This window comes from Hoplias malabaricus, chromosome 8 (genome assembly GCF_029633855.1).
Source record: "Hoplias malabaricus isolate fHopMal1 chromosome 8, fHopMal1.hap1, whole genome shotgun sequence".
NCBI lineage: Eukaryota > Metazoa > Chordata > Actinopteri > Characiformes > Erythrinidae > Hoplias > Hoplias malabaricus.
The window spans coordinates 36,998,180-37,015,867 of NC_089807.1; the positions used below are offsets into that span (position 1 = coordinate 36,998,180).

The 17,688-nt window shown below is 40.0% G+C and overlaps 2 protein-coding genes across 2 annotated transcripts in view; one reads left to right on the plus strand and one right to left on the minus strand.

Annotated features, from left to right (window-relative positions):
* Positions 1-2,751, minus strand: part of LOC136705450 (von Willebrand factor A domain-containing protein 7-like) — a 22,563-nt gene extending 19,812 nt beyond the window's left edge. The window contains exon 1 of the mRNA XM_066679032.1: positions 2,603-2,751. The gene's annotated coding sequence lies outside the window, so the exon portion shown is untranslated. The remainder of the gene's footprint in view (positions 1-2,602) is intronic.
* The window catches only part of LOC136705451 (prostaglandin D2 receptor 2), a 27,878-nt gene extending 10,689 nt beyond the window's left edge, over positions 1-17,189 (plus strand). Inside the window, exons 3-5 of the mRNA XM_066679034.1 lie at positions 8,273-8,446; positions 9,694-9,778; positions 15,511-17,189. Of these exons, the coding sequence (XP_066535131.1) occupies positions 15,513-16,796 (1,284 nt within the window). The 5' untranslated portion in view covers positions 8,273-8,446; positions 9,694-9,778; positions 15,511-15,512 and the 3' untranslated portion in view covers positions 16,797-17,189. The remainder of the gene's footprint in view (positions 1-8,272; positions 8,447-9,693; positions 9,779-15,510) is intronic.
* Positions 17,190-17,688: the final 499 nt, after the last annotated feature.

A 17,688-nucleotide genomic window follows, 5' to 3' on the forward strand; every position in this document is an offset into this window, starting at 1 on the left:
ATCCTGCTGAATACACTCCTCACCTTGTCTGAGGACCGTGTGAGCACCTGGTCTCCAGGAGGGGGGGTGGATTTATGTGCCAGGGTGTGGTTTAGTGCCTCAAACCGAGCGAAGAACCCATTCAGGTCGTTCAGCAGAGAGGAGCTGCTGTCACAGGTCTGTGACGGGGGTTTGTAACTTGTGATAGACTGAATTCCCTGCCACAGAGTGTCTCTGCTGTTGCTAAAGTGTTGGGCTATCCTCTTGGAGTGCTGCCTTTTAGCGTTTCTGATGCCATGGGAAAGGTTGGCCCTAGCTCTCTTCAGGCCTGCCTGGTCTCCAGCTTTGAAGGCAGCATTTCTAACCTTCAGCAGCTTTTGGACCTCACCTGTCAGCCATGGCTTCTGATTGGCACTAATTGTGGTCTGAAATCTGGCATTAACATAATAGTGAGGTGATCAGAGGCGCCAAGGTGGGGCCAGGGTCAGGGCTTTGTAAGCTCCTCTCTGTGTGGTGAAGACCTGGTCCAGAGTGTTGTTGCCCCGTGTTGGAAAGTCTATGTGTTTATAAAATCCAGAAAACACAGCCCTTGGGTCTGCGTGGTTGAAATCCTCAGCGAGGATGAGAAAAGCATCAGGGTGGGCTGTCTGCTGCTCACTGATGTGCTGATACAGTTCATTTAGCGCCTCATTCCTGATGTTGGTGGAGCTTGGGGGAAGATAGACAGCAGCTAACAGCACAGCTGAGAAATCTCTCGGTAGATAGAAAGGTCGACACTTAATAACCATTAGTTCCACTACCGGTGAGCAGTATTTGCAGACCACAACAGCGTTACGACACCAAGCATCGCTAATGTAAACACAGAGCCCGCCGCCATGTGTTTTACCTTCAGTGAGAACTTGATCCGCCCGGTAGCAAGTTAGCTGCTCGAGCTGAACGGCGTGGACCGGGACGCTGTTAATGAGCCAAGTTTCTGTGAACACATAAACACAACAGTCTCTCACGGTCTTCTGAGTTGACTGAAGTAAGCAGATATAGTCCAGTTTATTATCCAACGAACGTACATTGTCCAGTATCATGATGGGGATGGCTGGCTTGTGTGGGCTAGCCGCTACCTTCAATCTGATACCTCCGCGATTCCCCTCTCTTCTGCAGCCTCCCGCTTGTGGCGCTTCCATTGTGGGCAAGGCGCAGCGTTGGGGGTCGGTGATGGTGCCGGTATCCTGAGCAAGCCGCGGATTCACAGCTCCTCACGTAGTTCGGGGTCCTTTATCAGGAAGGCTTTCAGAACAGCGAGTAACAGCGAGTTAATATTAGACAGATATTGCTTAGGTAGGATTCCCCCAGTAGAGGTGGGCGGATCGATCCAAATATCAATAATATCGATACTAACGCTGGTATTGATATTGATCAATACTCGTGGAAAAAGCACGCCCCCACTTTGTGATTAGCAGCCCCCCCCCCCTCGTAAACCTGCCAGGAGCAGCACCCCCCCACACCTCCCCGGCTCTCGTCTTTTGCTTCTACAGCTGCATATGGTGAAGACTTCTGGTATCGGTATCAATATCGGTGATACTGGCTCTGTATTTACTTGGTATCGGATCGATACCAAAACACCCGGAATCGCCCACCTCTATCCCCCAGTATCTCATTCCCACCAAACTTTGAGATTAGCACATGCTTCCATGCAGCCCACCACATTTGCTAATTTTTACTTTTGTGACCTCTTGACCTCAGGTGGCTGAGATATCTGAGTATTGAAATTGAGATTTACAAATAGGATTGGCCACGACCCTGAACTGTATAAGCGGTTATGAATGAATGAATGAATGAAAATAGGATTGGGCCTACGCTTAGACTGTTGCACCACTCAGGAGCTAAGCTACTAGTTCAATTAAATAATAGAATACTTTATAAGAAGGACTTACAAAGGTTTATAAATGATTTACCATTGAGTTATTAAAGGTTATTAATTAGATTTTAAACACATTAAAAACCATTACTAATTATTTATAAAACATAGATAGATGGGTAAGTGTGACTTGTTGATGATGGCACTGATGATAATGTGGTGTGATTGTCATTTTAAGTAAGTTATCTGATATTTTAAGTCTTACACAAAAAAGAGGCCCCTGTTAAACACATTAAAAACCAAAAATGGTTCTTTATGGAACCCAAAGTGGTTCATCTCTGGTATCGCTCGAATAACCTTATGCCGTACCTCTATTTTTAGTGTAGCTCCTGTTATTTTTGAGACATTCACAAAGGAATTTATTCATCTTAGAATAGTTCTGCTTCTGAGGATCTGGGGGATCCCAAATACAACAAGAAGTGCTAGTCTACATTTATTTGATCTTCTTCCCTAACCTTTTTTTTGTTTGTTTGTTTCCTTATATCAGTGTCAAATTCAATCAAATTCTAGGCGAGTACACATCCTTTTAGACCCAGAATTTGGAACGTCTTCTCAGTGGATGTGAAACATGGCTAGAATCATGAGATCTGACGTTTTGTAAAAGAACAAGAGATACATGTAAAATGTATGTTATCTGACATTTTAAATCTTACACAAAAAATGAGGCCCCTGTTAACATTTCAACCTGTGTTCAAAATTATTATTACTTACCGTTAGAAACCGCTACTACTGTTTCTAAAAATAACGGTGCTGTGAAGCCTCTGGGAGTAATCCAGTGTGAAAAAACACCTAAAAAATGAGGCTCTCCTTCAAAATCTTTATTTTATTTTGTTCCCATAACTGAGAATATTCTAATCATAACTGATGCCAGGGACAAAATGGTATTTATTTCAGTTTCGTTTTTACTCACATGAAGTCAACCCACTCTGTCTCCGGGTGGAAAAATATGAGTAATCCACAAAAACATTCTCGTATTATTGATTTATAGTGTTTCAAGGATTTTGGGAACAAATACAACAACAAGGGCCAGTCTACATTTATTTGGTCTTCTTCCCTAACCTTTTTTTTTGTTTGTTTATTTCCTTATATCAGTGGCAAATTCTAGGTGAGTACACATCCTTTTAGACCCAGAATTTGGCACGTCTTCTCAGTTGATGTGAAACATGGCTAGAATCATGAAATCTGAAGTTTTGTAAAAGAACAAGAAATACATGTAAAATGTATGTATCCTTAAGATTCGCCAACACTTTTTTGATGCTTAAACACACTCTGTGTGTGTGTGTGTGTGTGTGTGTGTGTCTCTCTCTCTCTCTCTCTCTCTTACTCAATCTCTCTCCCACACACACACACACATCTATCTTTCCCACGTTCTTCTCTCATACTCCTCCCCTTCAGGAACATCAGGTGATGTAAGAATCACAGGACTAATCTGACCCTGTATAAAGTATTTATCAGTTTGTCTTAATCAGATCCTTTAACAGGAAGGCTTTCAGAACAGCGAGTAACTGAGTTAATATTAGACAGATATTGCCTAGCTAGGATTCCCTCAGTATCTCAGTCCTACCAATCATCGAGACTGAAAAGTAGCACATGCTTCCATGCAGCCAACCACATTTGCTCATTTTTACTTTTGTGACCTCATGACCTCAGGTGGCTGAGATGTCTCTGAGTACTGAAATTGAGATTTACAAATGGGATTGGGCCTACGCTTAGACAGTTGCACCACTCAGGAGCTAAGCTACTAGTTAAATTAAATGATAGAATACTTTATAAGAAAGACTTACAAAGGTTTATAAATGGTTTACAATTGAGTTATTAAAGGTTATTAATTAGATTTTAAACACATTAAAAACCATTACTAATTATTTATAAAACATAGATAGATGGGTAAGTGTGACCTGTTGATGATGGCACTGATGATAATGTGGTGTGATTGTCATTTTAAGTAAGTTATCTGATATTTTAAGTCTTACACAAAAAGAGGCCCCTGTTAACATTTCAACCTGTGTTCAAAATAATTATTATTTACCATTAGAAAACGCTACTATCAGCTTAGAATATTAAGAAAAAAAAGTCTGATGCCAATAATTTGTTTTGTCACAGTAATATGCCATGTAATAAATTAGCATCAAAAATGTTTTCAACTAACAGACCCCCCAGACTAACAATCTGTGCAAATATATCTGCTGTATATTGAGAAATAAGCAAAAATCAACAGGCATTTGGTACATTTTTGGTCAAAACATTTCCAGTTTAAAGCCAAATCAAATATCAGTCAGCATTTAAACCTCAAGTGATTACATATTTCAGTAGCCAAAGGTCTTTAGAAAAGAAAAAAAACATATTGAATATGGCACATAATTACTGTTTGAATGCAACTGAAAGAGGCACTGAAAAAAAACAGAATAGCAAAATAGCTATATAGATAGGATCAATAGGGTTAGCCCTTGATAAGATACACACCTCAATCTATACTATATATGTTCTACAGTTCATAGACACACCTGAAATGGCCCTAAGAACTGGACTTTCAGTTTACGTAATCAAACCAGAAGTTAAAGTTTAGATAAGGGCTCTGTAATTGCTTTTTAACTTTTATTTACATTGGCATCTTTCCCAAAGTAGGGTCAAAGTAATCATAACTGTTTATAAGTAGACTCTAAAATGTTTTATTCACTGCTTTCTTTTAAATATATATATATATAATTCTGATTGCTGAGACACTGTGTTTGCATTGTGCAAGGTTTGCCAACATGATTGGCTGCTTTTACAGAAGCATCTGATACACTTCCTGATTCTTAAACTGTGGCATTGACAGTTAAGGCTGAGAAATATGGGAGTTTCTACATCACAGTCAGTATCTACAGAGACAGTGACCAGAGTGGCCTAAATAGTTACCACAGATACAAAGTCAAAACCTCTACACTGCAAGCACAGTACCTCAGCAATAAGGATTATTGGACACTTTGAAAACATATGATTATCTTAGATGTCGAATAATAAAAATATGATAATGCCGCATAAGAACAAAGAAAGGCCAAAGTTTATTAACAAATATAAACAATATGGGACTAATGACTACTATGCAACAGGTGCCAAAGGAGCAGATTCAGTTTAAAGTCTCAGATCACTTATTTGTTGGAACTCTTGTGCATTGCCCACGCTATTGGCTACTGGGATAAACTGGGACACTTTGGGTGTGGTTCCTCACTTCAAATAAAACAGCCTTCTGCCTGTGATGTCCTCATCATTTTTCATGTATTCATTTCAATACATTCACAGATAAATACATGTAAAATTTGTGGGGGGTTTGGCGTGCGCCTCTTCATTGATTTTCCCAGGTGTCACGCCTTGTCCTGTTGTGTCTGTTGTCCCTGCCATGTGCTCACTTGGCACATGGCTGTGTTTGTTATTGTCCATGTCTCAGCCCATGTCCCGCCTTTCTTCCTCCTCCTTCTCAGTGTCATTTGTAATCCTGCCCCCTCGTTATCAGTTCAGGTGTCCCTTGTCTGTGGTGTTCATTTAAGTTCCCTTGTCTCTGTGTTTCTTGGTTGGACATTCCACCTTTAGTTTGCTTTCTACCTTCGGTGTCTTGTCTGTTACTCGTTCCCTTTAGGTCAGTCTTTGTATCTCTGTTATCTCAGGTCTGTTTGTGTCTTTAGTCTGTTAAGCTTTCTCTGTTCATCCGTCAGTCCGCCCTGCGATCCTGAAACCAGGCAGCTGCCCACGTCATTCAAATTAGGGCTGGACAATAGTTCAATATCAATATATATTGCAATATAAAATGTTTCAATGACAATTAAATGATTTTTAAACACATTTTCAATATTTCAATATAGATTATTTACAGCATCTGTCATTGAGTGACATTTGTTACAGGGCACTGCTGTCAGTTCGTTGCACGTTGCACAAATAATTTACAAAGCCAAGATGTTTCTGTTTGGTGGCGAAGTCATTTTACTTGTTTGTCTTGGTGTTATTTCTGTGGCATTTATATTGTTCATATCGATATGGGAATTACGGCATATCAACAGAAATGAAGAAATATATTGTGATATAGATTTTAGCCGTATCGTCCGGCCCTAATTTAATCTAGCCATAAAAGACATGGTAGACCACTAAAATTGCCACCCATTTTCTCACTCACTCCAAGTAACTGACAGACAGATATCTACATGATTATACCATGGAGACTTTACAACTCAAACTGTCTCACTGTGCCATAAACTGGTGAATGCCAAATTTGGTCAATAGGTGGAGACAGACACTAAGCAAATACACTAGTGTACAATGTTGATGTTGTTTTTACAGTACACATGACAGTTATTACATGTTATTGTGTGTATATACATTAGAATGTATCTAATCATGTTGAGGTACAACCAGCCAACACTGGTCAGGGATGATTAAGCATAGGGCCAACAGAGGCAGACCACATGAAGATGCAAAATCTCTCTAAGACAACTTACTATGCATGTCTATATACAAAGTCCCTTAAGCTCAGTTAACCCATATTTTACCCATGTGCTCCCCTTAAATGTGTGACGTATGGGACCGCCTCTAAGATCAGTCTGCTAAGTAGAACAACAAAACCTGCACAGGTCTTCATCAAGTCAGAGGCCACTTTTCATGTCTATATGTAATATTCATTCATTCATTATCTGTAACCCTTATCCAGTTCAGGGTCACGGTGGGTCCAGAGCCTACCTGGAATCATTCGGCAAAAGGCAGGAATACACCCTGGAGGGGGCGCCAGTCCTTCACAGGGCAACACACACACACACACTCACTCACACACTCACACCAAAGGACACTTTTGAGTCGCTAATCCACCTACCAATGTTGGTTTTTGGACCGTGGGAGGAAACCGGAGCACCCGGAGGAAACCCACGCAGACACTGGGAGAACACTCCAACTCCTCACAGACAGTCACCCGGAGGAAACCCACGCAGACACTCTGAGAACACACCACACTCCTCACAGACAGTCACCCGGAGGAAACCCACGCAGACACAGGGAGAACACACCACACTCCTCACAGACAGTCACCCGGAGGAAACCCACGCAGACACGGGAAGAACACACCTCTTTATGTAAAATCCAATGTTCAATATCCAAACACAAATAGTTTTTGATGTGACCTTATGGGGAGGTTATGCTTTTAACTGAGTTAAACACAAATTGAATACATATTTTGTATCAACAACATATCAAAAATTCATTCATTCATTATCTGTAACCCTTATCCAGTTCAGGGTCACAGTGGGTCCAGAGCCAAGCTGGAATCATTGGGCAAAAGGTGGGAATACACCCTGGAGGGGGCACCAGTCCTTCACAGGGCAACACACACACTCACACACTCAGATAGATAGATAGATAGATAGATAGATAGATAGATAGATAGATAGATACCTTATTGATCCCCAGGGGAAATTCATGTTTTTTTTTATTTTTTTTATTTTAGATAGATAGATAAATACACCCTGGAGGGGGCACCAGTCCTTCAAAGGGCAACACAGACACACACACACTCACACATTCACACCTATGTGTATGTAAGTGTAGCTCCTGTTATTTTTGAGACATTCTCAAAGAAATGTATTCGTCTTAGAATATTTCTGCTTCTGAGGAGTGGCACGGTGGCGCAGCAGGTTAGTGTCACAGTCACACAGCTCCAGGGACCTGGAGGTTGTGGGTTTGAGTCCCGCTCAGGGTGACTGTCTGTGAGGAGTTGGTGTGTTCTCCCCGTGTCCGCGTGGGTTTCCTCCGGGTGCTCCGGTTTCCACAGTCCAAAAACACACGTTGGTAGGTGGATTGGCGACTCAAAAGTGTCCATAGGTGTGAGTGAATGTTTGTGTGTGTCTGTGTTGCCCTGTGAAGGACTGGCGCCCCCTCCAGGGCATGTTCCCGCCCTGCGCCCAATGATTCCAGGTAGACTCTGGACCCACCGCAACCCTGAACTGGATAAGTGCTTACAGATAATGAATGAAAGCTTCTGAGGATCTGGGGGATCCCAAATACAACAAGAAGGGCTAGTCTACGTTTATTTGATCTTCTTCCCTAACCTTTTTTTGTTTGTTTATTTCCTTATATCAGTGGCAAATTCTAGGTGAGTACACATTCTTTTAGACCCAGAATTTGGCACGTCTTCTCAGTGGATGTGAAACATGGCTAGAATCATATGAGATCTGAAGTTTTGTAAAAGAACAAGAAATACATGTAAAATGTATGTTTACTTAGCATTCACCACCACTTTTTTGATGCCTAAACACACTCTGTGTGTGTCTCTCTCTCTCTCTCTCTCTCTTTCTCACTCTCTCTCCCACACACACACAAACACCTATCCTTCCCACGTTCTTCTCTCATACTCCTCCCCTTCAGGAACACAAGGTGATGTATGAGGCACAGGACTAATATAACCATCCAAGTGACAGAAGAGAAAAGCAGAGCAAAAGCATCAGAGAGTAAACGAGAGAGAGAGAGAGAGAGAGAGAGAGAGAGAAGGAATACCCCCTGAAGACAGAAAAGTCCTAACTCCAATATGCTTCAACAACAGTGAGTAGAATGTTGCTGTCTGTTCAAACACAGCCTTTTTAAAGGAGGTGGATGCTGCAGTTTTACAGTGGCTCATGACTTTTAAATTGTGCTCAGATTACGCTTACACTATTAGTGTTACATTAACAGTGTGATTGTTGACTAGTTTTACACTCACAGGTCATTTAGATCTGACCTGCAGAGACCTTTCTAATGATGATGCTTGGAAATGTATAAGACTGAACAGGTGCAAAGAACAAGAGAGTCTTCTTACACTGACGCATGCTCAGCACTGCACTTATATATGGATTTCTGGACAAGGATCAAGCCTTGTCTCTGACTAAACTGCTATATTATTGTTATTAAGTCTGGGTTTAGGCTTAATCCTGATCTGGAACACTGCCTGTTTGACCAAGGGATGTCAATTTCAGTGTCAGTATGTGGACTTAAATAGAATATTAACTCTGGCGTGCTTAGTGTTGCTCTCAGAACAAAATTTTATCTCGTTCCCATGTATATACCAAAACGTTTTGCATGTCTTCACATAATTTGAATTAGTTTTACTGTGTTAATAATAAGTTGAACAGAGCAGTAGAAACAGTTTGGAATGGTCAGCATGAGATGCATATTATTTTCCCCACAACTGCAGTATGATTGATATGTTTACAGTAGAATAAGACTCCCTGGAACATCAGTAACCATCACTGATTTTGCAGAATGGGATGAGACAAAGGCATCAGACTTTGTGATTTGATTTTACGTCCTCAACTGGTTATTATCCTGTAATGAGTATGAACTCTTGGGTAACTACTGTGGAACAAAGGAATGCAGTTTTCAGAGTGAGGAAGTAAAGTCTGGACTTGCCCACGGGTTTCTACATTTTAAAATCTTGGAATTTTTCTTTGGTTATAAGGAAATGTGCCTTTTTTATCTCATAAAATGTCTGTGTCCTATAATAGTGGGATTTGTGCAATCAACATCCACTCTAGTTCACAATTAAATGGAAATTGTCATAACTCTGTGTAAATGTAACTGAGAAACCAGACAGCAATAACATTTTGAATGTTATTCAGTAATTAATCTGTTGACTCCATATTTAGTTACTATTAGGAAATGATTACGTCATGATGTAGTGACTGTGATGAACTTAAGTTTGGATCTACATACAGGCCACTTTTTTAAGAGCAGATTGGGAGTAAACACACTGTGTAAAGCTTTCACAGTTGCACACACTTCACTTACGCAACCTTTGTTGATCTGTATTCCAGGTGGTTGCCATTGTGGAGCAGAGTAATGAGTGCTAGCTGACTTTCTGTAACTGTGGTTTTCTCTCTGTGTGTCACTGAATTGCAGGTATGTAAAGTAAATGGTATAATTGTTGGTCTTGATGTATCCTCCCACCATTTTTTTCACACACACACACACACACACACATTGGTTCCACTATACGTGTTAGGACATTCCATCTATGACATGATAAGAGATTAGACAGATGATAGATGAGATGAAAATGATAAATGTAGGTAATTAGCACTACACCTACATCTAACACTAAGTTTAATAACCAAAATAAAACTTTTGCTATTTTAGTTTTGAAATAGATCAGAACTTTTCTTGACACCAGTGCGTTTGCTGGAAATTTGTGCATAAACAAATACACTGATGCACACACACATCCACCTGAGCTGGTTTGTCAGAGGCAAGCACCGACTCGCTTTTGTCACTGGAAGAATGACTTTAAAAAAAAGGTCTGTTGAATATTTCAGAGGAAGATAATAGAATTAGTCAGAATCAGAATTAACATTGTGTGGGACCGAACAATGGATGAATCGGAACAGAAATCTATATGAAACTATATAACCTCACATTAATGACACATTATAATTGTGGTAGTAACCTGTCAGTACCTGTGAAACTTGACATCAGTGTCACACCGCACACAAACAAATGACCCAGGCCACTTTTTCAGTCATCAGAAATTATGTAAATATTACAAGAGAGGAAACACTATCAGCTTCCTTCCCACTTCTTCATTATTCTTTGGTTATTATAATAAATAAAACTGTAAATACAGAGAAAATTTGCCCAGTGCTGTTTCTTTTATACACAATCATATCATTTTCTATATTACAAAAATTCTCTCTCTCTCTCTCTCTCTCTCTCTCTCTCTCTCTCTCTCTCTCTCTTTCTCTTCCTTTCTCTCTCTCTCTCTATCTCTTTCTTTCTCTCTATCTCTCTCTTTCTCTTTCTCTCTCTCTATATATATATCTATCTCTCTCTTTCTTTCTCCCTGTATCTCTCTCTCTCTCTCTCTCTCTCTTTCTTTCTCTCTATCTCTCTCTTTCTTTCTCTCTGTATCTCTCTCTCTCTCTTTCTTTCTCTCTGTATCTCTCTCTCTCTCTTTCTTTCTCTCTATCTCTTTCTTTCTCTCTCTCTCTCTCTCTCTCTCTCTCTTTCTTTCTTTCTTTCTATCTCTCTTTCTCTTCCTTTCTCTCTCTCTCTCTTTTTCTCTTCCTTTCTCTCTCTCTCTCTCTCTCTCTCTCTCTCTCTCTCTCTCTCTCTCTTTCTCTCTCTCTATATCTCTCTCTTTCCTTCTCTCTATCTCTTTCTCTCTCTCTCTCTCTCTCTCTCTCTCTCTCTCTCTCTCTCTCTTTCTCTCTCTCTATATCTCTCTATCTCTCTCTTTCCTTCTCTCTATCTCTCTCTCTCTCTCTCTCTCTCTCTCTTTCTTTATCTCTATCTCTCTCTTTCTTTCTCTCTATCTCTCTTTCTCTTCCTTTCTCTCTCTCTCTTTGTCTTCCTTTCTCTCTCTCTCTCTCTCTCTCTCTCTCTCTCTCTCTCTTTCTCTCTCTCTTCCTTTCTCTCTCTATACATATCTCTCTATCTCTCTCTTTCTTTCTCTCTATAGCTCTCTTTCTCTTCCTTTCCCTCTCTCTCTTTTTCTCTTCCTTTCTCTCTCTCTATCTCTCTCTCTATCTCTCTCTTCCTTTCTCTCTCTCTATCTCTCTCTCACTTTCTCTCTCTATATATATCTCTCTATCTCTCTCTTTCTTTCTCTCTATATCTCTCTCTTCCTTTCTCTCTCTCTATCTCTCTCTCTTTCTCTCTCTATATATATCTCTCTCTTTCTTTCTCTCTATAACTCTCTTTTTCTTTCTCTCTCTATATATATCTTTTTTTCTCTATCTCTATCTCTCTAAAAAACAATAAAAAAAATAAATAAAAAACTGAACCTACAGAGTCACTGATGCAAAAACTTCAAAACCAGCAGTTCTAATCACATCTACACACAACCACCACATACACACCCCTGGTAGGAAAATACAGTGAACATACTATAGTCAGAGGTGGGCAGATCGGTCTAATGCCAGTCTGTCTCAGCCACAACTTTAAATCTGTTAGTACTCAGGGCTTTACTGCAGAGACGTCAGTACTGGGCCAATAATGACACTTTTTCATTAGAACTAATCACTAAATACCTTAATAAATAATAGCAAACATACACTGCTTTAAAAGAGTAAACATCATTAATACATGCTCTGCAACAATACTGCACAAGTTTTAGGAATATATAGTTGGGCCTCACTGTGGAAAACTCTGGCCTATATCTATACTCATTACTCAGTGTTGGTACTTGAATAAAATAATGGTGAACTATAGTGACGCTGATGTGAAGCTCTGAAATGAGACCTTTGTGGAGTCCACTTACTCTCCTCTGTGCTCAGGTTTCCTTTCTGGAGCTGTGATATCGACTTACTTGACGACAGTGGGTTTTTTTTATTTATGTTTTATGGCACAACAGGTTGTACCGCAGTCACACAGCTCCAAGGATCTGGAGGTTGTGGGTTCTAGACCCACTTTGTGTGACTCTCTGTGAGGAGTTTGTGTGTTCTCCCCGTGTCCACGGGTGCTCTAGTTTCCTCCCACGGTCCAAAAACACAAGTTGGTAGATGGATTGGCGACTCAAAAGTGTCTGTAGATTTGAGTGTGTGAGTGAATGTGTGTGTGTGTGTGTGTGTGTGTGTGTGTGTTCCCCTGTGAAGGACTGGCGCCCCCTCCAGGGTGTATTCCTGCCTTGTGCCCAGTGATTCTGGGTTGGCGCCGGACCCACCATGACCCTGAACTGAATAAGCACCTACAGACAATGAATGAATGAATGAATATTTTTTATATTCCAATTGCAATGTCTTAATAGTTTTTACTAAAAGTTAATTGCTTTTAAAAGAGGTTTAATTGCATTAATATGCTTACATATACATATATATACATATATATATATATATACACAGTAATCCCTTGCTATTTCACGGTTCATCTTTCGTGGATTCGCTACATCGCGGGTTTTTTCAAGGGGCTTATGGCCGCTTTATATGAATTAAAAGTATATATTATTTATATATATAAATTAGACTAGGCCTGTAGGTGACAAAATATATCATTTACAAGTATTTCTTACGTACAGTACATGTAGTGTTTATGTCCACATCCAAGTGAAATTTACTCACGCTAAATCACAGCTTAGGAATTACTCTATTAAAGAAACTGGTAGGATATCACATGTAGTTCCAGCTAAAAACATTATAGAATGACTGTTTAATGCAAAGGATGGGTTGTTAACAGCACAGGGAGAAATTCGTTTTTCGTTTTTCGTGGTCTTGGAACGCATCCCCCACGAAAAACTATATTATTATTATAATGTCACTGGCATTATTTATCGTAATTATTTCCAGGAAATATATGAACTAAAATAAATAAATAAATAAATAATGCCATTGTGACAGGCTTAGTTACAAGCCAGTTTTCTGAGGTGCTTTGCATTAAACGATATACTCAGGAACATCTTAGGACTCACGTCTTTTGCATTTTGAAACTTCCACTTGTAATTTCCAGAGGTCAGAACTGTGTTCTCTGAAAAGTGTGCTTTCTTTGTTGATCATCAGAATCAAATTAGCACAACATAAATGTCTAGTCTGTTTCATAGTGTATACTCTCAGATATCTGCAGCACTTTTCACTGGGAGCTGATGCCTTGACCACCCCCTCCCTCCCTTTCCTTTTAGAGTAAAGGCAGAAATTATAAAAATGATCAAACATACACAGAATAAATCAAACAACTGACACACAGGCAAACACATAGGTCACATTTATGACGTCTTGGTATCAGAGTTTGTCATATTTATGTCAGTGCATCTAAATATGTATGAAAAATGTCTGTAGCCCTCCTGAGAACAGCAGCCACAAAAGCCCTGACCCAACTCTGAACTTTCTCAAAGAGGTATCAACTTGCTGCTTATCAAGTGCTGGATTTTTACCAGAATATGGGAGATCTTGTATGAGTTCTTTATCTCTATGCTAAAAGTACACAAAGGCACTCAGCTGAGATATATTTCGTTGTTTGGATGCTCTGTTTTTCTGAGTAAGAAGAGTTTCTGCACGTAAAGCAGGTTACAGTTTGTGACTTCCTAACCATTCAGAGTCAGCACTTCTGCTGAGATAACCGCGGAACCATGGGTGCCAAGCATTTTCTTACCAGAAATCCAAATCAAACTTGTGTTGCCTGAGATTCATTTAAAGATTTCTCAACGGCCCTCAAACCATAAAAAGTTCACAATACTCTTTGTTGGTGTATTTGGTGGAGTTCTTTGTCATTCTATACCACTTTAAAGAAAAATGAATCATCTTTCATCAACATGCTCCATCTTCTGCTCTTTACTTTAGATACTTTGTAATAACTACTTAATTTTTATTGTTGTTCTTCACCAGCAGGTGTGGAAAACTTACATTAACCAATAATATCTTGTTTCATGTCCTCCCTATCATCAAGTGAAAAACCCATTTCAGACAGACATACTGATACCCTGTTGCATTAGGAAATACATCATGTTACAGAAAGGAAAAAGGATTCTAATTTCACGGAAAGTGAGGGCTGAGACCTGTAGTCCTAAAAGACAGAGTGTTGTTTGTGGCCTCTTTAAAATATGCATATCACACATATGTTACACCTTATATTTCTGCCAATAAAAAAAACAAAATGTAACAAAACTTTATAATAACACACTGTTTTTGCAGGTTACATATTGGAAGTTAAGTTGTAAACAAATATAAATCTAACTGTAAATAAATCTAAATCTAAAGTTTGATTGTAAATAAATTGTTGTAAACAATTACTGAATTGCTCAGTGATATGTACTGATACTTATGGAGAAGTTACACTGTTAGTTACCAGTAAAGTACACTCCAAAACACAGCATGCTACACTGTAAATACTCTAATATAGGGGCTGTATTGTAAAGTGTTCTAAAAATAATTAAGTAAATGAACAAACCATGGCATAAATCTGTTTCACAACTCCTGATGGTGTTTAAACTGTGTTAATCACTTGTAGTTTCTACCATATTCACATTAATAAATCAATACCCCTCAAAGTGATATTGTAGCCAGAAAACCTATTTACACAAACTACTTTTTACGCAACCTGTAGTCGATCACTCAATATATCTTTGGCATCTAAAGCCTGTTTTGTACTGGAGCTGAAATGCGATATGCCAATGTAGTTAAGACATTTTCTCACAAGTCAGATTTTAATCAGAACGAGAGTTTCATTGCTCGGTGTTGGTAAGAGCAACCAAATTTGACAGGAAGAGCACAAACCACAGAGTGTTGTTGTTTAATGTCTAGGGTCAGGAGAGAGGCCGATGTTTCTGACTCAAAAGAGACCCAAGTGAAACACAAGAGCATGTCCAATAAGACTCAAGATATATATGTTTCAATTACTATTAACTGCTTTAAAAACTGTTAAGGGTCTGACACAGATATGCATTATAATCACAGGCAGTGGCTGGCTATTGGTGTTAGTTAAACTTGTCTTAAACAGCACTGAGGTGGTATGTAACTCCAAACAGACTTGCTAAAGTTGTTTCACTGCATTGCATGGGACGCTGTTGTATACATATTAAATTATTATTATTATTTTTTTACATTTTCTATGATCAGTCAAGTCTGTTCAAGTACATTTAGTAAGGATATGAGTACCACTCATTTCATTGTTTTCTGTTTAACCACTTCTCTCTCTCTTTCTCCGCTCAGCTATGTGCCCTTCACTTCTAAATTCTTCCCATGTTCAACACTGCCCCCTAATGGAGAAGATGATTAACGACTCCCTCAACAACAACACCCATGTAAACCTGGTGGCAGTCAGTATACTGGGGGTGGTGTCTGGTTTGGGAATCCTGGAAAATGCTATAATTCTGTGGGTGCTTGGATATCGTCTTCGTCGGAAGACAGTGGCTGCAGTGTGGGTGATCAACCTGGCACTGTCCGACTTCCTGGTCACCCTGACACTACCACTTTTCACCCACTACCTGGCCGTCGGACACAGCTGGGAGATGGGGCAGCCACTCTGCTCTTTCCAGGCCTCCATGTTCTTCCTGAACATGTTTATCTCTGCCTTCCTGTTGGCTGCCATATCTCTGGACCGCTGCCTGTTGGTGGCCAAGCCTGTCTGGAGCCAGAACCGCCGTACGGTTACGGCTGCCTGGAAGGTGTGTGCTCTGGGATGGCTATGGGGGTTGGTTAACACCATTCCTTACTTCATGTTCCGTGAAGTGACAGTCAAACGAGACAAACGGAAGCTATGCTACCACAATTTTGCCCTCTACTCCTCACCACAAACGCTGGTTTGGGACTGTAAGGTTCGGCAGGCAACAACCGCACTGTCCAAGGTGTTTTTGGCATTTTTGTTGCCTGTGGCCATCATTGGCGTGAGTTACATGAATTTCGGCAAACAGCTCCAAGCTCGCAGACAGAGGAGGGAGAGCCACCAGCTGGGTGTAACGATTGATGTCAAAGCAGATAAGTTCAAGCCTTGTCGTAAGCTGTCCCTGGCTTCCCCATCACCTGGTGAAGAGAAACTCTCTAAAAGCTTCACTAAGATGGTTGCCTCAGTGATCACAACCTTCGTCCTGTGTTGGGCTCCATATCACTCCTTCTGCTTGCTGGAGATGGTAGCCGAGTTGGTCCCAGAAAAATCATCCCTTGTTCAGCTGGTTCAAGTGGGGTTGCCTATGACAACAATCTTTGCTTTTCTGAACCCTGTGCTGAACCCTATCATCTACACATTCAGCTGCCCGCACTTCTGCTCGCGGATTCGCCAGAGCGTGGGGCTGCTATTCGAGGGTCTGGTGGAGGAAGGACCTCTGGTCATGTCCAGCAGCAGAAGAAATAAGAAAGACCCTACTTCTCCAGCATCTCCTACGTCTCTCAGCTCCCCTACCACTCCTGTCTTTCCCCGTGTCCACCGCCTTTCACAGGGCACACTCGACGTTATCAGTTTTACAAAATGCCCAACAGAGGATTTGGAGCAGATTATGTAACACATAAGACTCCACTCTCCACTGTTTAAAGTGCTCTAGTCTAAACTAAGGATGTGCACGGGTACTCAAGTACTCAGGTTCACGGTTTAAGTGTCAGTATTCAAATGCTTAAATCATTATTCGAGTATCCGTTACCACTGAATCTTGTGAAGTCGTTCAAAAACGTGTAAGATATAAAAGCCTATAACAACAAAATGTGGAAACCAAACAAATCTGTTTCACCACATCATGCAGAGGAGCAGAAGCACCCATTTGAGTTTAAGGAGAACTCAGCATATCATATATTTTGAATTTGCTTTGTTATTTACTGTGAAGTTTTAAGTCTTTTTTTTGTATCATTGTTTATGTTTGCTATTTTTAGGCATGCAGTACATTTTCTGCTGAATGTTTGAAACTGTTACATTTATACTAAAATAAACATTTTTAAATTTATTTGTTGCGATTAAAATTTGTTGCAGTAAAAATGTCCCGAAGTATCATTATATTATCAACAAACAGTATAATCACAATATTTCAGTCACATCACCATGGGAACATTTGCACAGACGCATGCTACATTGCTCACCCAAACTTAGTCTTTGATGAATATTTAGTCGACCATTACACTAATGAAATTATGAAGTGTGTCTGCCAAGTGTCGACTAGAAACCAATGTTGCTTTTCCACTGCATGTGTCCAACTCTACAGGGTGGGCCATTTCAATGGATACACCTTAATAAAATGGGAATTGTTGGTGTTATTAACTTCCTGTTTTTGGCACATTAGTATACGGGAGGGGGAAACGTTTCAAGATTGGTTTTGTTTTTTGTTTTTTCAATGGAAAGAGGATCATGTGACACATCAAACTTATTGGGAATTTCACAAGAAAAACAATGGTGTGATGGTTTTAACG